The following is a 22,060-nucleotide window of genomic DNA, read 5'->3' on the forward strand; positions in this document are numbered from 1 at the left end:
ACACTGGGCAAGCCTTAAATCTAATGCCTGCAGCTTCCTCCTAGCTGTGGTGCAAACCAAGTTCCTCCTGGTCTCCGCCCCGAGGCCCCCACTCCGCAGCCACCTCCACCCCCGCGTGCCCGTGGCCCAGAGTCTTCTTACCCCTACCTAAGCTTCCCTTTGGATGGCACTGTCCTCCCACGTGAACCAGACTACTACTCACCTACCTTTTCCAGCACTTTAAAAAATGGTAACTGTTGGAAAGAATGGAGCGCTTTTCAAATTCTTTTCTGTGGTTACTTCCAAAGTGCTTTAAGTTCCTGGACTTGACACCGTGCCTTACTGGTTTCCTAGGTCTGTAGGACTACGTGGATGCGCCTCCCCTAGTCCCAATCCCCTCACGTCACCGCCCCGCGCCAGGTGCCTCCCACCAGCGTGGATTCCTCAGCCGGGTCTGGCCCAGCCACACCCCGAGCGCCCCCCGGGATCTTGGCGGACTGCGGCTCGCGCGGAGCCCGCCACCTCCGCGTAGGGGCTTGAGCAGGCATTCCCGCCGGAAGCAGGGCTGGCCGGGGCGCGTTTCTGTGACGCACTTCCTGGCGTCCGCCTGGAGGTTGGAAAGGGGTGGGGGAGCGCTCGGCGCAGGTTCAGCGAGCCTACGGGGCGGCCGCTGGCCTCCCGGCCGGGCCCCCTGTCAGCCGCGGGCCATGGCGTCGGAGGGGCCGCGGGAGCCGGGCGAGGTGAGGCCGGCGCCCCTGGGATGTGGGCGGCGCGGGACGCGGGGACTGGCGGCCGGCTCCCCAGCGCCGTCGCCACACTCCGCGGCCGCCCGGGGTGGGGAAGGGCGCGGCGGGACCCCGCCGAGGCCGCGGAGGGGCTGCGCCGCCGCCGGCTCCCGCCCGCTCCCGGAGGGGCTTGTTCGAGGCGCCCCGGCTCGCGTGGTTTTGAAACGGCGTCTCCGCGCGAGGTGCGCAGCACGACCGCCAGTGGAGCCCGGCGGCCGGTGGTGCGGCTTCCGGACGACCCGGACGCGCCGCCGAGTGGCCAGTGAAAGTCCGTCTCGGCCCGAGAGCCAAAGTCCAGCGTTTCACTTGCATGTTCCAGTGGCGATAGATTTTCCCCGCAAAACTTTTGCTTATCCGCAGAACAACTCTTAGTGGTTCACTGAGTGAAATCCAAGGGTTTGTGTAACTTGTTTAGAAATTCGATGGAAATAAACCTCCGCGGCGTGTTCTGCGCGCCGCGGGGGAGGGTCCGCGGGTGCGTCACCGCCCGCCCGGCGCTCGCGCTCCCGAGCTGCGCCCAGAGGTGACTACCCCTGTTCCGAGGTCAAGCGGAGGCAACGTCCGTTGTGGTCCTACTGTGTGATCTGGGTTGGATTTTACATCCGCTTTACTTGGTATCCTTGTTTTTCGCCCTTGATATTTGGTAGACCGGTTTTTCTAGTTAGAGCAGTGGGCCCTGGCCGGGGGCGCTGCCCCGGACGCGGAAGGCCTGCGGTTGGACTCCCGGGCGGCGGGGCACATGCCCACCTGCAGGTTCCATCCCGGGCCGCGGGGCGGGGCGCCGCCGAAGCTCTTCCACATCGACTTCTCTCTCCTTTCCCCTCCTTCCTTCCCTTCGCTCTAAAATCAATAAGCATGTCCTTGGGTGAGGATTTAAAAAATAAGTTTGTTTTTTTTAAAGCATTGGGGGAGAAATTGTTGGCAAATGGCTTGTCTTTAGTAGGCAGAGATATCTGAACAGCAGCGCTGGGATTAGCATTTCCAGGCGCTGCTAGAACCCAGCCACTCTGGGTGTTTTGTTTATTTACATTTGGTTGATTGTATAAGGTACATAGCTAAAACATCCTTTTTTCCCCTCAGGGCATCAAGTTGTCAGCAGATGTCAAACCGTTTGTGCCCAAATTTGCTGGGCTCAGTGTGGCATGGTTAGAGTCTTCAGAAACACACCTGTTTCCTGGCTGTGCGGCCACCTACTACCCCTGTGTCCAGGAACTGCCAGTGCCTGAGTATGTATTCTTATAAATGCCTCGCCTTACCTGAGGACTTTGTTTCTTGGCTTTAATGGTGATTAGCTTTAAAATATGCTGTAGCTAACACATTGAAGTTCTCAGTGTGTTAAAGAAGATGACCCTTCACCAAGAAGGGTCTGAGCTGGTAGCACAACTTAAGTGTGTCCTGCCACAGAAACTGAAGCTTCAGCTGGCCTTTTGTCTCTTTACTCACGCAGATGTTTTGGGTAAAGAAAGTGTGTAGATTGCATTGCACTGTATTTTTAAGGCATGAATCATCTTTTTGCTGTGTAAGAATCCTTGTCTTTATGTTTCTTTGATATACATCAAACTCATTTCTCTTTTTTTTCTTTTTCCACACCTGCATGGTGTGATTGAAAATAGTTTATACTTCATATAAATTCTAGAATTACATCTGCAAGAATGAAAATTGGGATGAATAAGAAAATCATTGAGTTGTCTGGTGTGTGTTTAGGAAATGTTAAAAGTTGTATTTTTTGACGAAAGTTGAAGACCTGCCTGTGTTTGCTGAAGGTCTCAGGTAGGAATACCCAAGTTTTCCACTGTAATTGCATCGTTTGTAAAAGGGACGTTGGCATGGGTCTCATTTGAGTTGTTTCCTACCTTGGGTGGTTCATAATAAAATACAAACTACATCTCAGTGATGACACTAAGCCATCTACTGGGTGGGATTTTAGTAACTCAAAGTAAAGGTGGAAAACATTCATATAGCTAAAGCAATGTAACTTGAACCGTGGCTAATCAGAGGCTCAAGGTTGTGCAGCACTTAATTTAAAATTATGTTTCTTAACCCCTTATCCTTTTTAGTTTTGATTTAGTTTTTTAATTGTTTATAACCAAGGAAAAGATTGTCTGACAATATTCCTGACTGGCAAGAAAACAGTTAGGGACAAAGGAGACATGAAATCAAAGGGGCAAGGTTAGGAAGAGTAAGAGACTTTTAAAGTGGGGATGAAATGGGGAGACTTGACACAGTTGAGAATGGAGTGTCTGGTCAATTCTAATGTAGGTTAAGAAGTGCATTGCTCTGGTCAGATTTCATCAAAATGGAGATCTCTTGCTGCCATGAAAAAAAGGAGTAGCCTTTTCGTAACAAACATACTTCCTCTTTCCTATTAGTTCCACTGTTACAACCGAATTCTGTATGTCCCCTTAAAGGAGGGGAGTAATCTTTTACAGAATTTGTCTGCCTCCCATGTCTCGAACAGTGCACTCAAAGGGACTTCATGTATTCAGTTGAGGGTGATTATTGAAAGGCTACTGTATGAAAAATGCTAGATGCTGAGGGGGAATGACTGTGTCACGAACTGTATCCTCTTTTTCAATTTTTTTATAGACTTGAATGGATAGAGATGAAAGAAAATGTACCAACCTAATACAAATTTATATTATAGATAAGACAAATATCAGTAGAAGTATTCTGGTGTATAAAACTGCCCATTTGGAAAGTACTAATGATTTACTGGTGTAATAAACAAATAGAGGCTATGCAGACACAATAAGTTCTCTGTTGCATTTTGTTTGGGTATTGTTGTATATGTTGTGTTGTGTGTTTTTTTCGTATTTGTCAGGTCCATGAGGTTGACAGGGAGTACATATAGTGTTATTTTTACACATTTTTACAGGCTAGAATTGCTTGTCCAAAGTTATTCGTGTAGGTAACACTAGAATCAAAATTAGCGTTCAGTTCTTTTAACCTGAGTTCAGTTGTATTCCCCAAAGCTGCTGTTGCTGTTGGCAAGAGTTTATTGAGCATTTTCAGCATCTTACAATATACTGTGAAATGCACAATGCACAAATGGATGCTTTTAAGTTAAAGCCTCTCAGCTTTAAGAACTAGCAGTGCTGACAGTGTGGCTCAGATCAGTTTGGTGAGTAGAGGAGTGTCAGGATCCCTTGCAGGTGCTGGCCTGACTGAAGGGCCCAGGTAAAAGATATATTGGGAAGACAGTAGAGGAGTAAGTTCCTGTTGTTAAGGGGGAGCCATTAGGCAATTAAAAGCCTACATAGTGCCCTGCCTGTGTGACTCAGTTGGTTGACCATGATCCCATGCACCAAAAGGTTGTCGGTTCAATTCCTGGTCAGGGCACATGCCCAGGTTACAGGCTCGATTCCTTGTTTGGGTGTTTGCAGGAGGCATCCTGTTGATGTTTTCTCTCTCGCTCTCGTTTCCTCTTTCTCTAAAAAATAATCAATAAAAACATATTAATAAATAAGTAAATAAAAGCCTACGTAGTACAGCTGAAAGTTTAGGTTTACTGGGTGCGAAAAGGGAGCTTCTGGATTCACTCTTGGATTCTGGTTTGACTGTAAGGGAGAGGAGCTTGAAGGCTTTGACTGGGTTCCAGGTACTGGAAACAGAAGAAAATACATGGAGACCTGGTATAAGAAGAAAGTTCTGTGGCTGTCCATGTGGGTGTTGGTAGGAAAGGTGTACAGCAGTTTCCAGGTGAATACATAGGAAGAATCGTATCATTCATGAGAACATGAGTTGGAAGCAGGGCTGATTTGGAGACCAGATGTTAAATTTTAGATTTATATGTGCCAGGTGGGGGAAAAGTGAACTATTAAGTGGAAATGATGCTTAAGTTGGAATTAGAGGACTGGGGGTGATGAAGATACTAGATCGCAGGGATGTATGTGAAGTCCTGAGCAGAGTGCTGAGAGGTTTTGGACTCAGTGACTCTGACAGGCTAGATAGCCTAGAGGAGCTTTTGGGAGGTGGGTAAGAACAAGAAGAGGGCAGAGCTTGCAAGTCCAGGCCAGAGGAGTTTTTCTAGTGATGTGATAGAAGGGCCAGACCTAGCCATGTCTTGCAGAAGAGGTGACAGCGTGGGAGGAAGGAAGCCCCGGAGACTCAGCATTGTTGGTAGGGGTGAGGCAAGGAGAAGTGGAGCTGAGGATCAGCAGGTATTGCACAAAACGTCGTGGAGCTGAGCTGCTGAATCCAGGGGAGTGCAGGAAGAGATGGTGGGCATGAGAGAGGCAGTGTTGCTGTGGTGCAGGGTCATCTGGTGGTTTGTGAAAACTAGAATTTTACAGAAAGCCATTTGAAGAACCAGCAGACACTGTGAGTCGTCTCTGTGAGATTTTGTATTTTGTGGTGTTCTCTACCTATAATTGTATTTACTTTGGATGGAAAGAAAAAATACCAGCTTTCCAGAGGAAGGACCAGTGATGACATGTCCAAAGTGGACAACTAGGTTGCAATAGAGCCCGGATCCAAACCAAGGTCATCTGACTCACAGGTGAAAATTTCCTGGATGACAACAGCCTTCAAAACCCACCCTGGCCAAGTGGATCAATTGGTTAGAGCATTGTCCTGATATCGCCATAGTTGCGGGTTCAATCCCTGGTCATGGCACCTATAAGAATTAACCAGTGAATGCATAAAGAAATGGGACAACAAATAGATGTTTCTCTCTTTCTTCCTCTGTTTCATAAATAAATAAATTAACCCACCACTGGATCTACCCTCCTTTTCCTGTTTACCTAAATTTCCTTGGTCTGTTCATTTATCTAGTTTTTGGGCTTGGGATAGTCTTTCTTTCTTTTTTTTATCAACCCATCTTCTTGGCCCATCTTGTGACGATTCCTCTCACTTTCATTTGACCCCCATTAGATTTTCTGAACATCAAACAAAATAAAATGGGGAGTCACATCTAGGGTTAGCAGCTTTAGTCTCCCTCTTCTCTTCAAAGAGCAGCACTAGCCAGGTGGTCTGTGGAGCAGAAAAAGGTCAGTTTTGGTTTGGTTTTTAATTAGGAATGCTTCATTACTAGAATAGAGTGCCAGTAAGTAAAAGACTTTACAAGATCTAAACTTATGTCATGAATTAATAGGCAGTGATACCAGAGGCAGTCTGATTAAGTACTGCATGGAAACCAGAGCAATGAATGTTCTCACGGGTGTCCTCTAGGTGCGGCCTGTAGACAGGGACTCCCTTTCTGCTTCCGTGCAGGCTCTTACTGGCAGCAGAGTAGAGATAGGACTTCTAATAGGGGTGCTGGTACCTTGGCCTGTATCTCCTGACGGTCGCACAGTTGGAAGTTCATATAGAATGCCCCATTATTAGCTTTGGATTTTCCTGCCTTTCAATGGACCAGCACACTGGGATTTCATTGATTTGCTACAAGAAAATTTTCAGTTGTGGAAATTCACAGAAACATCTAGTGCTTATTTTTGGGAATAAAAAGGTTGTGATTTGTGCTTTAACTCAGCTCTTTAACATTTTGTCAGTGTATCAGCTTTCATTTCAAAATGGTTGAGTCCTCTGGCCGTATACCAGATTTGCTAAAAAAAAAAAAAAAAAAATCAGTGTTACATTGTATTTTGGTTTCCCCTAGCAGCTCAAGCAAGTTAGAGCAATGGCACTGTTCACATATGGCATCCATATGGTCAGCAGGGTGTGTAATTCCTGGGCCACCACGCACACAGTGTCCCTTTAGCAGCTCTGGCCCTGCAAGTCAATGGAGCCCAGGTGGTGGGCTTGGAGCAGGAAAGCGCTGCAGCAGGATGTCTCCGGTACCCAGAGGCCTCAGGAGGCAGGCTGTGCAGGTCTTCGGGATGGAGGTTAGATTTGGGCCATGGGGGCCTCTGTAGAGAGGATGGTCTGGATGGCCCTTTGGCCAGGGTCGCTGAGACACTTTCCCAAATATTTGACATCTTGAGAGGGGAAAGCTCCTGAGGCATCCTCAGGCTCTCCTGTCAAGGATGTTCCAGCTCAGTAGTGAAAAAATAAAATTAGGTCAGCATCTGTCTTTGCAGGTTAAGAAAGAAAGGCTCAGAGGTTTTATTTGACTTTTAATTATGGTTATTTCAGTGTAGAATGAATGGCCTCAAAAGTAATAAAAATTAAAAATTTTTTATGACAAAATATTAAGCTCCTTGTATGAAATCTGTAACTAAAATTTACCCTTTTTATTTAGGCAGAAACTCTATCCTGAAGATCTGGCCTTTGGAGCCTCAACATTTCCACATCAGTATTTGTCTTCCGAGATGGCTCTTCATCCATACACCCATCCTCCTTACCCTCTGGAGTCCACACACAGTGTTTGCCCAGTGCCTGGCTCCCAGTATGATTACAGCCAACCCAGTCGTTACCGCGGGTCTCAGACGGCGAAGCCTCGGTATGAGCATGGGTGCCCTCCCCCACAAGACACAAAAGCTCCGTTTAAGGTCAGTAAGTGCTGTGGTTTTGTTGGTCACTCTACCATTTAAAATGTAAAGAATTGGTCAATTCTTGCATTAACTTACGCATTGCTTATCTTTTTTAAGAATTTATTTGGCTTAACCTTTTTTAAAATGATTGAGTTGTATTTACATATTTGCCATTTTAAACCTGTTTTATAGTGGTACAGGTGGCCCTTGGACAATGTGAGATTGAGATGCATCACTGGGTCCACTTATGTGGATTTTTTTCAGTAAATATATTAGAAAATTTTTAGGACATTTGAAACAATTTGAAAAAACATGCAGACAAACCCTGTTATTTTCTTAACATTTTTTCCTCTCCAGTGCACTTTATTATAAAAATATAGTATATAATACATATAACATACAAAATATGTGTTCATTATTTACGTTATCGGTAAGGCTTCTGGTCAGCAGTAGACTGTTAGTTAAGTTTTGGTGGGTCAGAAGTTATACACAGATTATCTGCTCCTCGAGAGGTGGTCGTTCAAGGGTCAACCGTAGTTTTCCTAATTCATGTTACTTTTTACTCTTTCCTGCAGAAAAAAACATATGATGAGCAAAAGTTTGCCAATAAGAAAGCTGATGGAACTATATCATCTGATATAAAACCAGTGAAAGGCTCACATTATATGTCCTATCGTGCTGACACTAATTTGAAATCAGGTAAAAATAACGAACTCTGTGTTTCGTCTTGTGTCAACCTACTCCACCCACCCCAGAAGCATTGCTATTGCTGTTCTTTGAACAGCTGTTTCTGTGTGCTTATTGTGAAAAGATGAGGCCATTGGGCTTCCTGTGGGATCCTGGAGGCCTTTCCTCCTGGGATGGAGATTGTTGCTTGTGGGTTCTGATGTGTCCTTAATGTGTTATTACCTTATTTTATACACGATCTTGTCTAAGATCACATAACAAAAAGGTATTGACCACACACCTCAAAACACGTCCTTAAATAAAAGCAGATCACAACCACACCTCTTGTACTATGTTTGGCCATGCTCATTTCTGACACAGCTTCTCTGGTCTTGTGTTGTGACACTTGTTAATAGGTGGGACAGTTTGTCTATGACTTCAGTTCTGTCTTAATACCAAACCCGGGGCAGTGTAGTTACTCAGAGGATACTGATTTTATTCACGCCAGAGGTCATTTCCGCTCTGGTGTTGAAAGCTACCATTCTGGGCTGTAGCAGAAAGTTAGTGATTTAACTCTGGCCTTATAATTAAATACAGGGACGTTGTGGCATTGCAACCTTCATGTCATTCATTTGCATCTGAAGGAGAAAGATAGGAGAGAGGTTATAAATTCAGTTCTACTTGCTTCTCTCCAGTTTGTTCTAGCAAAGTAAAATAGGGACCATTTATTACTTAAAGGAAATTTGTTAATGTCTCTTTAAATTTGCAGAACTCTAAAATGTGTATTAAGAATAATCAAAACGCCCAGATAAACAATCAGGTCAAGGTAACTATTTCAACATTAGCGTTACTCTTAAAATTTGCAGTGTGTTTTGGTTATTTTGCTTTGTGGTTAACCAGAGCAATTGCTACCTCTGGTCATATGTGTTTACACTGTTACACAGACGATTAACATTAGCAAAAGTTAGGCTGTTTGGATAATAATGTTGTTGCATCAGTAGCAATACATTTTCTGTTCTGCAACTCAAGCTTGAGTACAGATCATGAAACATCTAAATTTTCCCCCCTGCTTTTAATTCTGTGCATACAGATGGTTATCATAAACGAACAGACAAGAAACCCAGAATCAGTGAAAAATGCGGACCTCCCTCCAAACCTGGGTTTGAATTTACCAGGTTGGATTTTCCTAAACTTCAGGGTGCAGAGAACAGTGAGATATTAGAGACACCAAAACAGCCCAAGTGGGGGCCTTCACACTCTGCCTCCACGGACACTTCCCTCGGGAGAGGAGTGGGAAAGCCTGCTCCACAGTCAGCAGAGGTGAGTGCAGGCTCCTCTCCCTTGTTTCCCTCTTTCTCTCTTATTGTGTGAACTGTTTACAGTGAGGCTATGAAAACAGCTACTGCTGTTTTCAAAGAATCACCCAATATATTAATTTTCATCTGATGGGTGAAAGGTCCAGAAGATTCTAGCATGAATTCGGCTGGCTAGACATCTCACTTCTTGTATTGTGTGCTAACAGCACTTTTTCAGCACAGACAAGCAGATTTTATTTACCCAAATAGTAGTACTTAAAACTGCATAGGGTGGTTTCTGATTTTCTAGGCTTTTTATCTGCACCTCTCTTGATACAGCGAATGATTCAGTGAGAGTAGCTGCAGTGAAGAGTGTGCAGTTTGCCACTTAGTAATTTTAAATTTGCTCTCAAAGTTTCACCATTTGCTCTCAAAGTTTTAGAGACTTCCAGGAAAAACCGTTATTGGGTTACTAGTCCCTAAAATCACTTCTGACCAATTTCTGATAAAGAAAGGGTGGAGCACTTCCCAGTGTGATGGCCAGGACAAAGACAAAGCTGCGAGAAAACTGCTCACCCAATTGATTGCTCACCTCCTGAGTAGAGAGAGGACTTCGCTTCCTGTCCTTGTCTTGGGTGCTTGAACACTAAAGCCCTGGCTTGTGTGCAGAAGATATGCCATTCCCATGGCATTTCCTGTCACACGACGAGGCGGATTGGTATAGAGGAGGGTCAGTCTCATTTGGCTTGTGCGTGACCTTTCTGGGCCCCAGTGGAGTATGTGGAATAGCTGAGCAGTCAAGGGGCTCCATGCTTTGGTCACGGCTGGCAGTGGATAATTCCAAGCCCATGAGCGCCATACAGAAGTAGAACAGATGTGAGTTAGAGGCGAGTGCTGTGCGTGTGGACCTGAAGTGAGGTGCATCATGCTGTGAAGAGAGTTACGTACTTGTTCCCTTACTATTACACTCGTGAATTGTGTGTGCAGTTGTTTTTTCATTTTCCCTTTAAAAAAACTTTTTTTCCTGATTATCCTGGTATTATCTTTAAACAGCAAAGAAATATGAAGAGAAAAAGGAAATGTAGTGTCTGAAGTGTAGCCAAGAGAAACCATGTTTCGCACTTACTCTTTTGTTAATGGTACACTGTGGAAATCGTACATATCAGGGGTCGTACATACACACGGACTTGTGTTAGAAGTTTTCAAAACTTCTTTGGCATTTTTTCCATGTCTTTAAATACTCTTTGAAAACAAACTGTTGCACTGGATCTTTGATGTTGATGTACATAATTGACCTAACCATTTTTGAATAGATGAGCCACTTCTAGCCTTCCATTGGCCGTGGTGAGTATAAAAAGTTACATTTACTAAAAGAACAGGCTGTGTTTTAATAATTCTATTTTTTATTACTTGATTCATGTATAATGAAATGGCAAAATGGGTAAGGTTATGAAATATATCAGCTTCAGAATTTATTTTCAAACAATTCGCATTTGAATTTGTCAGCTTCCTTTTACCTTCTGTTTGGTCAGTCACTTTGAGATGTCTCTTAGTGTTCTCACCCGCCCCACAGTGTCTTTGGGGCTTCATGTTCCATGTGTGCGGCAGCTTTCTGTTTTTATAAAAGTGGGCACATGTTACAAAGCTTATGTTTGTCATCTCTGGACGTTTTGAGGGACTTTGGAAGGTGTGTAGGCTTGGTGAGCGATGCTCTAGCATTTCTGTGGGGCACTGAGGTTAAGAATGGTATCAGCACGTCTGCACTGATGTGAAAGTCTGTGATAGGTCAATTTTTCAAAGGTTGCATGAAACGTGTGTTGTGATCCCATTGTTAGGGTCTGTATAAAAATGATGCATAGGTGTTTCTCTCCTACGCAGAGGAATAGAGGGATGCCAGGTAAGCTGTGGGTGACTTCTAGGGAGAGAGATTTGACAGAAGGAAGTAACTTTTCAGGTTACATACTTAGGTATTTGGAATTTTTAATTAGCATATATTTTGAAGATTTTAAGAATGTCAAGGGAAGCTATATTTAAAAATTAAATGATTACTTTCAATTTGAAATAGTGAGAAAATAACTGGTTTGCTTTTTAGGGTGAAACAGTGGTGGAAAAAAATAAGCTGACTGACTCTGTAACTGATAATGCTGCTACCAGTCCCTCTTCATGTACAAGAGGTAAGAGTGGCTACCAGATAATATTTTCAAAAATCAGTTGTCTATTTTTTAAGTTCATTTTTAGTCTGGTACAACTTAAATGTTTTTGTCTTAAAGCCTTCTTTGAGGCATCTGAAGGGTTGTTGATAAACTGAAATTGTTTTTGGGAGATTGAAGTAGACAAGAGCCCACGTGTATGTGTAAGGGGTGTAAGACAGCAAAGAATTCTAAATGAAATATTTACTCAGTTCAGTGAGAAAGTCGATCGTCTCCAAAATGACAAGCTTCTGTAAGTATTACCTGTACCAGAGGTCCTCAAAGATTTTGGTCTCAGGACCCCTTGATAGCTTTTAAACAGCTCCACAGACCTTCTGTTTATTTAGACAACTGCTAGTATTTGCAATATTTGAAGTTAAACAGAGTAACTTCAGAAATACTTATTAATTCACTTGAAAGTAGCAGTAATGTACCATTACATGTCAACATAGCATTTTTATGAAAAATAACTATTTTCCAAAATTAGGTCAGTGAAGAGAGCAGCCTTGTTTTACATTTTTGCGACTCTTCAACGCTGGCTCAGTGGGTCTGCCTTTGCATTTGGCTTTTTCACTGTCCTACCTTTGCAGTCTTTGGGTAAATAATACATTCCTAGTGTCAGGAAAACAGTTTTGAGTTCAAGGGTTCTGGGAGCCTGAGGCCACACCTTGAGAACTGCTACTCTGTCCTGTCCTGGCCAAGAAGTAATATATTCAGAGAGAGTTCAATAGACTATACTTTTGAAATTTTTATAAGTAGCTTGTCCTAACAGAAGACATTTTTACAAAATTATTCCTGACTTATTCACAGGTATGTTTTCTTGTGCATTCTTATGTTCGATACAAAGGTCTTCATGTTAGAGGCTTCCCTAAGGATGTGTAGCTCTGTGGTGATAAAAATAGTCTGTCTTACTGTCTGGGGCAGCCACAAGCTGCTGACATGACCTGCCATGTCCTGATGGCTGTCCTTTTGTTTTGTCTATATGTAGTTTCATGGGCATCTAAGGAGTAGTGTGGCTGTGCTTATGCCTGTGTTCTAAAAAGAAATAAATTTCCAGTTATTGTGATAGCTTAAGTCTAGTGACCTTTGACTTCTGCTGATAAAGATATACATCAAGGTTAGTAGGGCAAAAATTTGATCTTTAGCTCATTAATTCTGTGTGTTTGCCACATGAACATAATTGAGGATTGCTGTTTTTTAACTGAACAACCCCAAGTGAAAACCAGTTTCTAGGAAGATCAGTGAACCTAACAAGTTAATTCAGCATGCATGTTCCAAGGAAAACATGTTTGGTGAATGTTGTAGTTTCCAAGAGAATGTTTTGAACAACAGCCTAAATTTAATTATCTCTGAGTAATTATCTCACATGATGCATGTTTGGAATTTCTAAGGATTTTGTGTTTCCTGTTGATACTGTCTCCAACTGTGGTTCTCTCTGAGCAGAGTTATCCTGGACGCCAATGGGTTATGTTGTCCGTCAGACATTACCTACAGAACCGCCACCAGCCCCTAGAAATGTTACTTCCGTGATAAACCTAAAGACGGTTGTTTCATCAGCAGATCCTAAAAATAGTAGCATATCATCTTCTCAAGCTTTATTTTCGGGTCCTCCCTACCATCGAGAGAAACCCATCGTCTGCTCAACTAAAAAGGTATGCGTCACATTCGGATAACGTGGGTCTCCTATACCACTGGAATGTCGTTTATTTTTTTCTCAAATCCTTACTGAAAGTGTTTCATTCTGTACTGTGGTCAGTCATCTGAGTTGGTTGTGCTTCAACCTTGAAAAAAAGAACAGGACCTCAGTCAAGGAATACAAGTGGTAGCTTGGTACACGAGGTGAGGATGCACGTTTCAGACCAGTGGTCTTAACGTGTGTGGACCATTTTGAATTCTTTAGAGGAGAGATGCTGGCAGAAATGTATACTCTGATGCTGCATTCTATCTCCCAGTCTTCTGTTTATTGAATGTAAGTTAAATTACTTTTACTTGCTAGGGTACTAAGAGCACAATCATTCAGTTCCACATTTTTGCATTCATTTGGTGTATGTTACTGACTCTTGGTTGATTGCAGCTTACATACTGTAAGATAGCATTTCAGATCCATTTTCCCTTTCAGTTCAAATCATTGTAAGCTGTCATTTTTATTGATACGTAGATTTGTATCTTGAAGAGCCCTTTTCATTGGTCTAGCTTTTGTTCTTGATTTTCAGTATGCTGAAATAGTCTTGTAGGTTGAAATTGGTTGTATTTCTTGAGTGCATGGTTTCCAGTTTTTGGAGTGTGAGGCTGCTTTTTGACATCCAGTGTCACCAGTGTCCTGCACAAGCAGGCGCTGTGTGTTGGTGCTGGTTGACAGGAAATGTGTGCAGGCGACAGGCAGAGCGAGACAGACCTGTGTGCTGTTCTGCACAGCTTCGCGCACCCATTTGAGAACACAGGTGCGGGTGAGACCCCGTCATACTCACAGACCACTGGCTCTGAGACCCCGCTGTCCTCTGGGCACTGGCCACAGCCGACAAGTTGCTGTCCGAAGTGGTTTTCCTAACAGGTTGTTAACATTAAGAATTAGCAGATTTTTTCTTTTTCTTTTTTTTAATCCTCACCTGAGGATATTTTTTCCATTGGTTTTCAGAGAGAGTGGGGGGTGGGGGGGAGGGAGAGAAACATTGATGTGAAAGAGACACATTGATTGGTTGCCTCCTGCACACAGCGTGACCAGGGCCGGGAATCCATCCTGCAACCGAGGTGCGTGACCAGGGCCGGGAATCCATCCTGCAACCGAGGTGCGTGCCCTTGGCCGGAATCAGACCCAGGACCCTTCAGTCCGTGGGCCGACACACTCACCACTGAGCCAAACCGGCCATGGCAGATTTTTTATTTTCTATGAATCATTTTTAAAAGGTGATAAAATGAAGATCCCCTATAATCTTAGAACCTAGATTGCTTTGCATTGTACACAGCAGAGATGAAAGCGATCTTAATGGCTTTTCCCTTTAAAAGTTTCGGGGTTGTAAATTTTTATTACCAAAATAACAAATGTAATGCTGCAAGGATCTAATTGTGGAAGGTCATCTTTCCTACACCCCTTTGGTGCTTCCCCACATTGGGGAGCCTGCATTAGCAACCTGTCATGCACGTCCCACCTCAGGTTCCTTAAAACACAAACAAATAGGTTTGCCTTGTTTTTTAACTTTTTTGTTGTTGTTAACAAAAATGTGGTCATTCTATATATATTAAAAGTTGCCTTTTCCACTTAACAAAATATCACGAACAGCCCTCCAGGTCAGTAGATAAACATGCTTTTTAATGGCCACTGAGGCTTTTAGCTGTGAAGGGTAAGCTCCCATTGAGGATGAAGCAGGGCCCTAAAAGCTTTGCCCTCTTAGAGCCCCATTCTGATGCAGAGAGATAGTGCTGTGCAGACACATGCAGAAGCCTTCAGGTAGCAAGTGCTTAGCACCAGAGGCAGGTAAAGAGGGAGAGGCCAGACAGAAATGGTAGGGCTCTGGAGGTGAAATGAGGGTGCAGTCCTGGCCTCATCCAGCTGAGTGTAAGTGCGGGGGCCCTGAGGCCGCAGTGTGTTGGACCTGGTTGGGGAAAGGCCCGCCTGAGTGATGGGTGGGCATGGTGAAGTCAGATTCAGGGTGTCTGATTTGAATGCTATACAGGTGGTTGTGATGGGCCCTGGTAATAGAAATGGCATACTTGGGCTTATGAGAGACTTTAGGTCGGAATTAGTAGAATTATTAACGTGGCCTCCTCAGGCTGGAAACTGGGTTATGTCTAAATCTGCCAGTTTCAAAATACTGAACACAGGCTTTCACAGGTTTTTTCCCCTTCAGGATTATTCTCCTGAATGCTGGCTCTTTAGAAACTGAAGATGAGGGGGTGAACCATGAATAAAGTTGCCATGTGGTCATACAACCTTTTTTAAAATATGTTTTTATTGATTTCAGAGAAGAAGGAAGAGGGAGGGGGAGAGAGAAACATCAGTGGTGAGAATCATTGATCAGATCCCCTGCCTGGGGTTGAGCCCACAGCCCAGCCCTGTGCCCTGACTGGGAATAGAGCCGGTAGCCTCCTGGTTCATGGCTCAATGCTCAACTACTGAGCCACACCGCTGAGCCTGGTTATATCACTTAATAACTTAATTTTGCTCTAATACATGGAGTTAAACATTCTATTGAATCTCCTAAAAACCCATGGTTTTTTTTTGTTCTAGTCCAAAGCATCACAAAGTGGTGATTCTGAGCAAAATGAAGCCTCAAGAAAAACTAAGAAAAAGAAAGAAAAGTTTAAATCTAAATATGAAGTCCAGACAGCTCCAGAGCCACCGAGGATCGAAGTACCTATTTGTTTCCCCTTGTGTGATCCATGGGTCTGTCTGCATAGGGATGTGGGTTCATACTGGTTTTCTAAGTGAGAATCTCCACCATGTTCTTTAACAGCTGTCCTAGTACTAAAGAAAATAACTATTGTCCATTTTCTCCATGTCTTCTCATTGGCGTCCGGCCAGCGCCAGCCTCGTGGCAGGCACTCGGTAAACGTGGGAGCAAGTGTGTGACTGTCTAGAGACAGAACTACTTGTATTGGAATTTAATAGTTTATACACCATAGTACTAGACTTACCCTTCAGGAGCTTCTCTACCTGCTTTTTCCTTGGCTTTGGCATGCTGGCTTTTCCAGGGCCTCCTTTTCTATCCAGAAATCTTATCATGTGATTCACTAGAGAGAGAAATTTAGAATACCAGAGAGCCATCATGGGCCCTGGTCACGATGTCGGGGACTTGCAAAAGCACTCTTTAAATTATTGACCTGTGGTACTCCAGGAGCGTCCCTGTCCTTCAGGGAGCCATCCTGGGCTCTTACTACGTTTCTCATGGGTCTGCAGTTCTAGATTCTTCAGCATGTCTCCTGGCGCCTGCAGAAGGGTCAGCGGCATTGCCCAGGTGGTCAGCTCTGGGTCAAGCCGAGGTTTTCCCACAAAACTGGGGGTTCCCAAGGCTCTTGGAACATTCCCTTGAGAATAGTGAGGTTGCGTTTGAAGACCTATGACCATCGCATAGCATTATGGTTTGGCCAATAAATAATTCATATTTCTGCCCCTATTTATCGTATAACTTCTCCAAGGCACCTAAAATGTTGACAGAAGCACACAAGACATTTTAAATGATTTAAACATTGTCTAGAGATCTGTTGCCCCTCTCTAGTTTTTAGCCTGGGATCAGCACACACAATAGGACACTTACCTACCCAGAGTCTGGATTGATGGTTTCCCTAATGCACAATGTAGTCAGAGGATGGCTGCTCGAACACTCTCATGCCGTGGTCCTTAGGGCAGTTCTGTGGACTCCTTGGGGCCCCCACTCTTGCTTTGTGGAGCAGGAGATTAGAACTGTGGTCTTTAAATTGGTTCTAAGAGTGAAATTAAGCTGAAGCCCTTACGATATAGTTTTTGGGCTCTTTTGTATCACCTCTGAGCAGTTCTGTGGGAGCTTATCATATGGCATATAAGCAAGGAAGAGCTTTCACTTGCGCACATTTGAGTCTTGTGATTTGTGAGGCCCTAAAGGGTGTGTGGTTTACTTAGGATGTCGAAGAGTTTCCCAATCTGGCGGTCGCATCTGAAAGAAGAGACAGAGACAGTGTAGAGTCACCAACATTTCGATCTAAGGAGCAGCCACAGGTAAATTTCGGATTGAAACCACAGTCGCTTTAGGCTTTAACTTTTCTTGCTCAACTGACGTGTGTGTGAAGACAGGTGGTTTTGGTTTGATCTCTTTGTTGGAGGAGCGCGTCTATATGTTGAAGCAGAATTGCTTTTCAGCTAAAACACCGTCACTTTCGTAGTAAGCCTGTTGGTAATCATTCAGGACCAGGGAATTCCTTTGTGAGGCGGTAATGTCTGACGGCAGGAAAACAGGAGCTACCCCAGTTTCACTCTGAGAAGTCAGCACAGGCGGAAGAGGTGATTCTCTTGTCCTGCAGCCCTGCCGTGCATTCAAGAGTAAGCTTACAATTCATAACCTAAGCGGGGAACGTGTGCACTTTGGGCATGTTCATTGTCATTTTGCCTTTCAGAGTGGGGTAATTATTTTCGCATGTGTGGAAGGTAAGGCTCTAAACCCCGTGTGAGTGATTTTGCATCACCAGGTTAGAATTTGGAAGTTCCGCCCTGGAGGACAGCCTCTGCAGCCCGCCGGTGCTTGCGTCTTGATGCGAGCCCCGGCCAGTGGGGCTCTGGTGGCAGGGAAGGAACAGTGGGCAGGCGAGCAGGAGGGAAGGAGCTGAAGCATGTGCAGCAGCTGCCTGTAAACCTCTTACACCATCTCAAACCCAGGTCACAGCTGTGTCAGAAGCAACATTTGTTTAGAGTACATCAGACTTTGTGTCTAAATGTAGTACCTACCTGCTGAGTGTGGTTGGACTTGGGTAAATTTGTTTCATGGCAGTTGATTCACTCACTTAGCGATTGGAGAATGATCCGGGCTAAGGAGGCCCTGATCCTGACCAGTTAGCCTCACGTACAATAGACCTTTCTGCCCAAGACTTTATACAAGTGTTGGTTTCTTGTTTGTAGATGTGCACTGTTCCTCACAGTGGAGATGTAGACGGAATTGTAGGTGGCTTACCATAAGCCCAGTGTTCTGAGAGAAAAGGGAGGAACAAATAACCATAGTGGTCATATTGGCAGATAATGTGGGACTGCTTGAGTATTTCTCTTTATTTAAGATTTTTATAGTCTCTAAATCTATTTCATTTTATCTTTAATGATATGATTTTTTTTTGGTCATAAGGTGAAAAGCACAGTAAGATATATTATTGTAAATAAACTTCTGATTTTTGAACTTTTTAGAATAATTTTAAAAGCAGTGGAAAGAAGAGTCAAATTCCAGTACAGCTGGATTTGGGGGGGATGCTGACAGCACTGGAGAAGCAGCAGCGCTCCCAGAATGCAAAGCAGTCCTCCAGACCAGTGGTGTTTTCAGGTAAGAGAGTCTTTTAATCTCAAATGATTGAAAGTGTTTTTCAGATAGACTGTTTTGTGACTGTTTTCTTTTATAATCAAAAGTTATTTATAATCAAAACAGTATGTTACTGGAATAAGGGTAGACATAGACCAATGAAATAGAAATGATAGTCCAGAAATAAACTCACAGATGTATGGCCAGTGGATTTTTGACAGGGATGCTGAGTTCATTAAAAGAACAGAGAACAGTCTCTTAAAAATTGGTTCTGGGACAACTGGATTTCTATATGCTAAAGAATAAAGTTGGCCCCTTACATAAACAAAAATGAACTCAAAATGGATCAGTCACCTAATTGTGAAAGCTAAAACTACAACACTCTCTTAGAAGAAAACAGAGGTAAATTTTCATGATCTTGAATTAGACAATGAATTTTTAGATAGTACACCAAAAGGATAGGCAGCAAAAGCATTAAAAATAAGTGAATTGGATTTTATTAAAATTAAAAACATTTGTGTACCAAAGGACATTATGAAGAAAGTGAAAAGACTGCTTACGGAATGGGAGAAAATATTTGAAAATCATGCCTGATAAGGGTTTAATCTCCACTATATAAGAACTATATATACCTCAATAACAAACTCATACAATGGGCAGCAACACCTGAGAAGGCATTTCTCCACAGGAAGATCACAGATGGCCATTGGGGCATGAAAAGATGCTTATCATTAGTAGTCACTGGAGAAATACAAGTCAGAGACCCTCAGTGAGGTAGTTCTTCATGCCTGCTCTGGGAGCTATAAGCAAAACCACGAAAATAACCAGGGCTGCTGAGGATGTGGAGAGATTGGACCCCTGTACACTGCTGGTGGAAATGTAAAATGATGCAGCTACTTTTGAAAACAGCCTGGTGGGTCTTCAGAATGGTAAATACAGAGTTGCCATGTGACTGAGCAGTTCAACTCCTCTATATTTATCCAGAATAATTAGAAACAGAGACTCAGACACTTGTATGAATACACCAGTATTCATAGCAGCAGTATTTGTAATAGCCAAAAGATGGAAACACCCCAAAAGTCTATCGACAGATGAATGGGTAAACAGTGTGGTCTATACACACAATGGGAAGGACATTCTGACATATACTACAGCGTGGATAAACTTGAAGGCATTATGCTAAGTGAAGTAAGCCAGTCACAAAAGGAAAAATACTGTATGATTCCACTACATGAAATTTCTAGAATAGGCAAATCCACAGAAACTAGAGTAGAGGTTACCAGGGGTTGGGGGAGGGGGAATGGGGAGTTATGTTTAAGGGGAGCAGATTTGTCAGTTTGGGGCATAAAAAGTTATGGAAATGGATAGTGGTGATGGTTGCACAAGACTGAACATAATTGATGCCACTGAATTCTACACTTAAAAACAGTTAAAGTAGTAGATTTTATGTTACATGTATTTTACCATAACAGTTTAAAAAGTTACTTAAATATGATTTTAAGAAACAGTGACTGTACCTGAAAATCTCATGATACATAAGTGCCCTGCACAGGCTCCAAAGCAGACTCTGATAGAAATGAATTACCTGCCTGTCCATGGGACATGGCTCATAACTTTTGGCTCCATTCTGGAAACATCACTCTCTCCTCTGAAGCATCTTTTCATGGAGCCATGACTGTTAAAACGGGCAGCATGCCAGAGAAAGAGATACGAACACTTGCCCTATAGTGTTTTAAGTATGTTTCCTCCTCCTGAGGCTGTTTGTTAATTTATTTTAAAAAGAAAAATGTAGCCAAGGAAGTGGTTAAGGAGCCTTTATCCTGAAGTATTTTAAAGTAGCTCATAGGCATGATTTCATTTTACCTTAAGTATGTACCCCATTAGCATCTTCAATAGTGATTGCATTTTTAACTGACCCACCCTACCATCCTCCCATCTGATATTAATGATTGTTTCTTGTTAGTGTCTTGTATCCAGTCTGTTTGAGTTCCCTTCATTATCTCAACAATTTTGGTAATTTTATTCATATCAGGATTCACAGTTCCATGCATTGCTTGTCTGAGTAATTCTTATATAGTAGTTCCCCTTTCTCTGTGGGGGATACATTCCAAGACCCTCTCCCCCCAGTGGAGGCCTGACACCACAGACTGAGCCCTCTGTATACTCTGTTTTTCCTATATCATGCATACCAATGATACAGTTTAAACTACTCTGGTGCTTTGGGGCCATTAAGTAAAATAAGGGTTGCTTGAACGCAAACACGGCAATACTGCCATAATTATCTGAGACAATTACCAAGCGACTAATGGGCGGGTAACAATTACTAAGTGACTAGCCGGCAGGTAGTATATACAGTGTGGATATAACTGGGCCGAGGGATGATTCACGGCCCAGGCAGGAAGGAGCAGGACCGCAAGAGATTTCATCACGCTGCTCAGAAGGGCATGCAATTTAAAACATGAATTGTTTCTGGAATTTCCTATTTAATATTTTTGGACCTCAGTTGACGACAGGTAACTGAAACTACAGAAAGCAAAATTGCTTCTAACAGAGAACTGCTGTATACCAAAGCTTGGGACCACTGCCCTCTTTGTGTCTCCTCAAATTGCTTTTCTCAACTACTGTTTGGTAAGGGGCTGCAGGGCTGTTACTGTGCATTGGTGGAAGTTGAACCATCTTCCTGTCCCTGTAATGAAGTCCCCTGTTCTCAGTCTGTAGATGTGTGATCTCATTTCTCACTGAGGGTGTTTCTGGTAGTTTGTGCATATTGCTGGCCCTTTTGCGTAAGTCTCTCTTCACCACTTTCAGGTGACACCACCTTTGCCGAACTCAGCTCTTGGTTTCCGTATGCCTATCTCCTGACTGTCTTGTAAGGCCCTTGTAAGAGTCTAGTAACATTTCTAGTTGATTCTCTTGTATTTTTCACACATAGACCTGTTTTCCCAAATCACCTCATGTGCAGTAGGTAACAGTCCCTCCAGTCAGGACGTGACTGATCACTACTCAGTACTCCATTGCATTCTCTGGTTCTGCTCTACCGCCTACACTGTATCCCTGCTCCTATGGGCAAGTCACTTTTTCTTGGCACTTAGCTTTGGGCTTGTGTGTTTTTTGACAATATGGTCAGTCAGGTGTGACCATAGGAGGATACATAGGAGAAGATCAAGAAAAAGAAAAGCTGCTTCTACTTGCAGATCCTGGAGACGAGACGCAGCATGCAGGGCCACATGGGGAAGCACCAGGGTGGGCAGGAGGGAGGAGAGGGGTTAGGCCAGTCTTTATTGGGGTTTCTGCTGGGAAGGAGCCCTACTTCCCCAGGCCCACTGTTAACACTATGGAGAGTTGCATGGCAGGGGGTGCAGACAGGAGGGCCTGCAGTGGGTGTGGCAGGAGCCCAGCTGAGGTCCTGAACTCAGGTGGCATTGGGGTTGGAGAGAACAAGCAGATGTGAGCAGGGTTGGTATGGGCCTGCTTTTCAAGAAGAGCTGATGACAGGAACTAAGCCAGTTATACATAACGTTTCAGACATAATGGTGGGAGTGAGTTTCCATAGATAACCAGCAGCTGTGCCACAGCAAGGCTAGAAAGGGCGTAGCGGACACGTGCAGGGAATTAGACAGCTGAGATTTAATAGATACACCCAACTAAGGAAGTACTAATAACTTAAATGCCGCACTTAAGGAGTGTGGGTAAATACACTTGGGAAAATCTGGATGTTGTGGAGGCTGGGCAGTGGGAACATGGTTTTGTTGTTACACTGTTCTCTTT

At 43.6% G+C, this 22,060-nt stretch overlaps 1 protein-coding gene across 5 annotated transcripts in view; it reads left to right on the top strand.

Moving 5' to 3' along the window:
* The first annotated feature begins 583 nt into the window (after window positions 1–583).
* The window catches only part of SECISBP2 (SECIS binding protein 2), a 29,514-nt gene continuing 8,037 nt past the window's right edge, over window positions 584–22,060 (top strand). For 2 of the 5 annotated variants that reach the window (XM_081151639.1, XM_081151640.1), the window contains exons 1-8: window positions 584–719; window positions 1,845–1,990; window positions 6,943–7,192; window positions 7,750–7,873; window positions 8,931–9,160; window positions 11,228–11,309; window positions 12,768–12,976; window positions 18,184–18,316. In XM_081151639.1, coding sequence (XP_081007765.1) covers window positions 687–719; window positions 1,845–1,990; window positions 6,943–7,192; window positions 7,750–7,873; window positions 8,931–9,160; window positions 11,228–11,309; window positions 12,768–12,976; window positions 18,184–18,316 — 1,207 coding nt within the window. In that variant the 5' untranslated portion in view covers window positions 584–686. Of the gene's footprint in view, window positions 720–1,844; window positions 1,991–6,942; window positions 7,193–7,749; window positions 7,874–8,930; window positions 9,161–11,227; window positions 11,310–12,767; window positions 12,977–15,549; window positions 15,673–16,917; window positions 17,014–18,183; window positions 18,317–22,060 lie in introns of all 5 variants that reach the window. The other 3 variants (XM_081151637.1, XM_081151641.1, XM_081151638.1) reach the window with 3 other exon arrangements.

The sequence above is a fragment of the Miniopterus schreibersii genome (assembly GCF_964146895.1).
Source record: "Miniopterus schreibersii genome assembly, chromosome: 11".
Taxonomy (NCBI): Eukaryota; Metazoa; Chordata; class Mammalia; order Chiroptera; family Miniopteridae; genus Miniopterus; species Miniopterus schreibersii.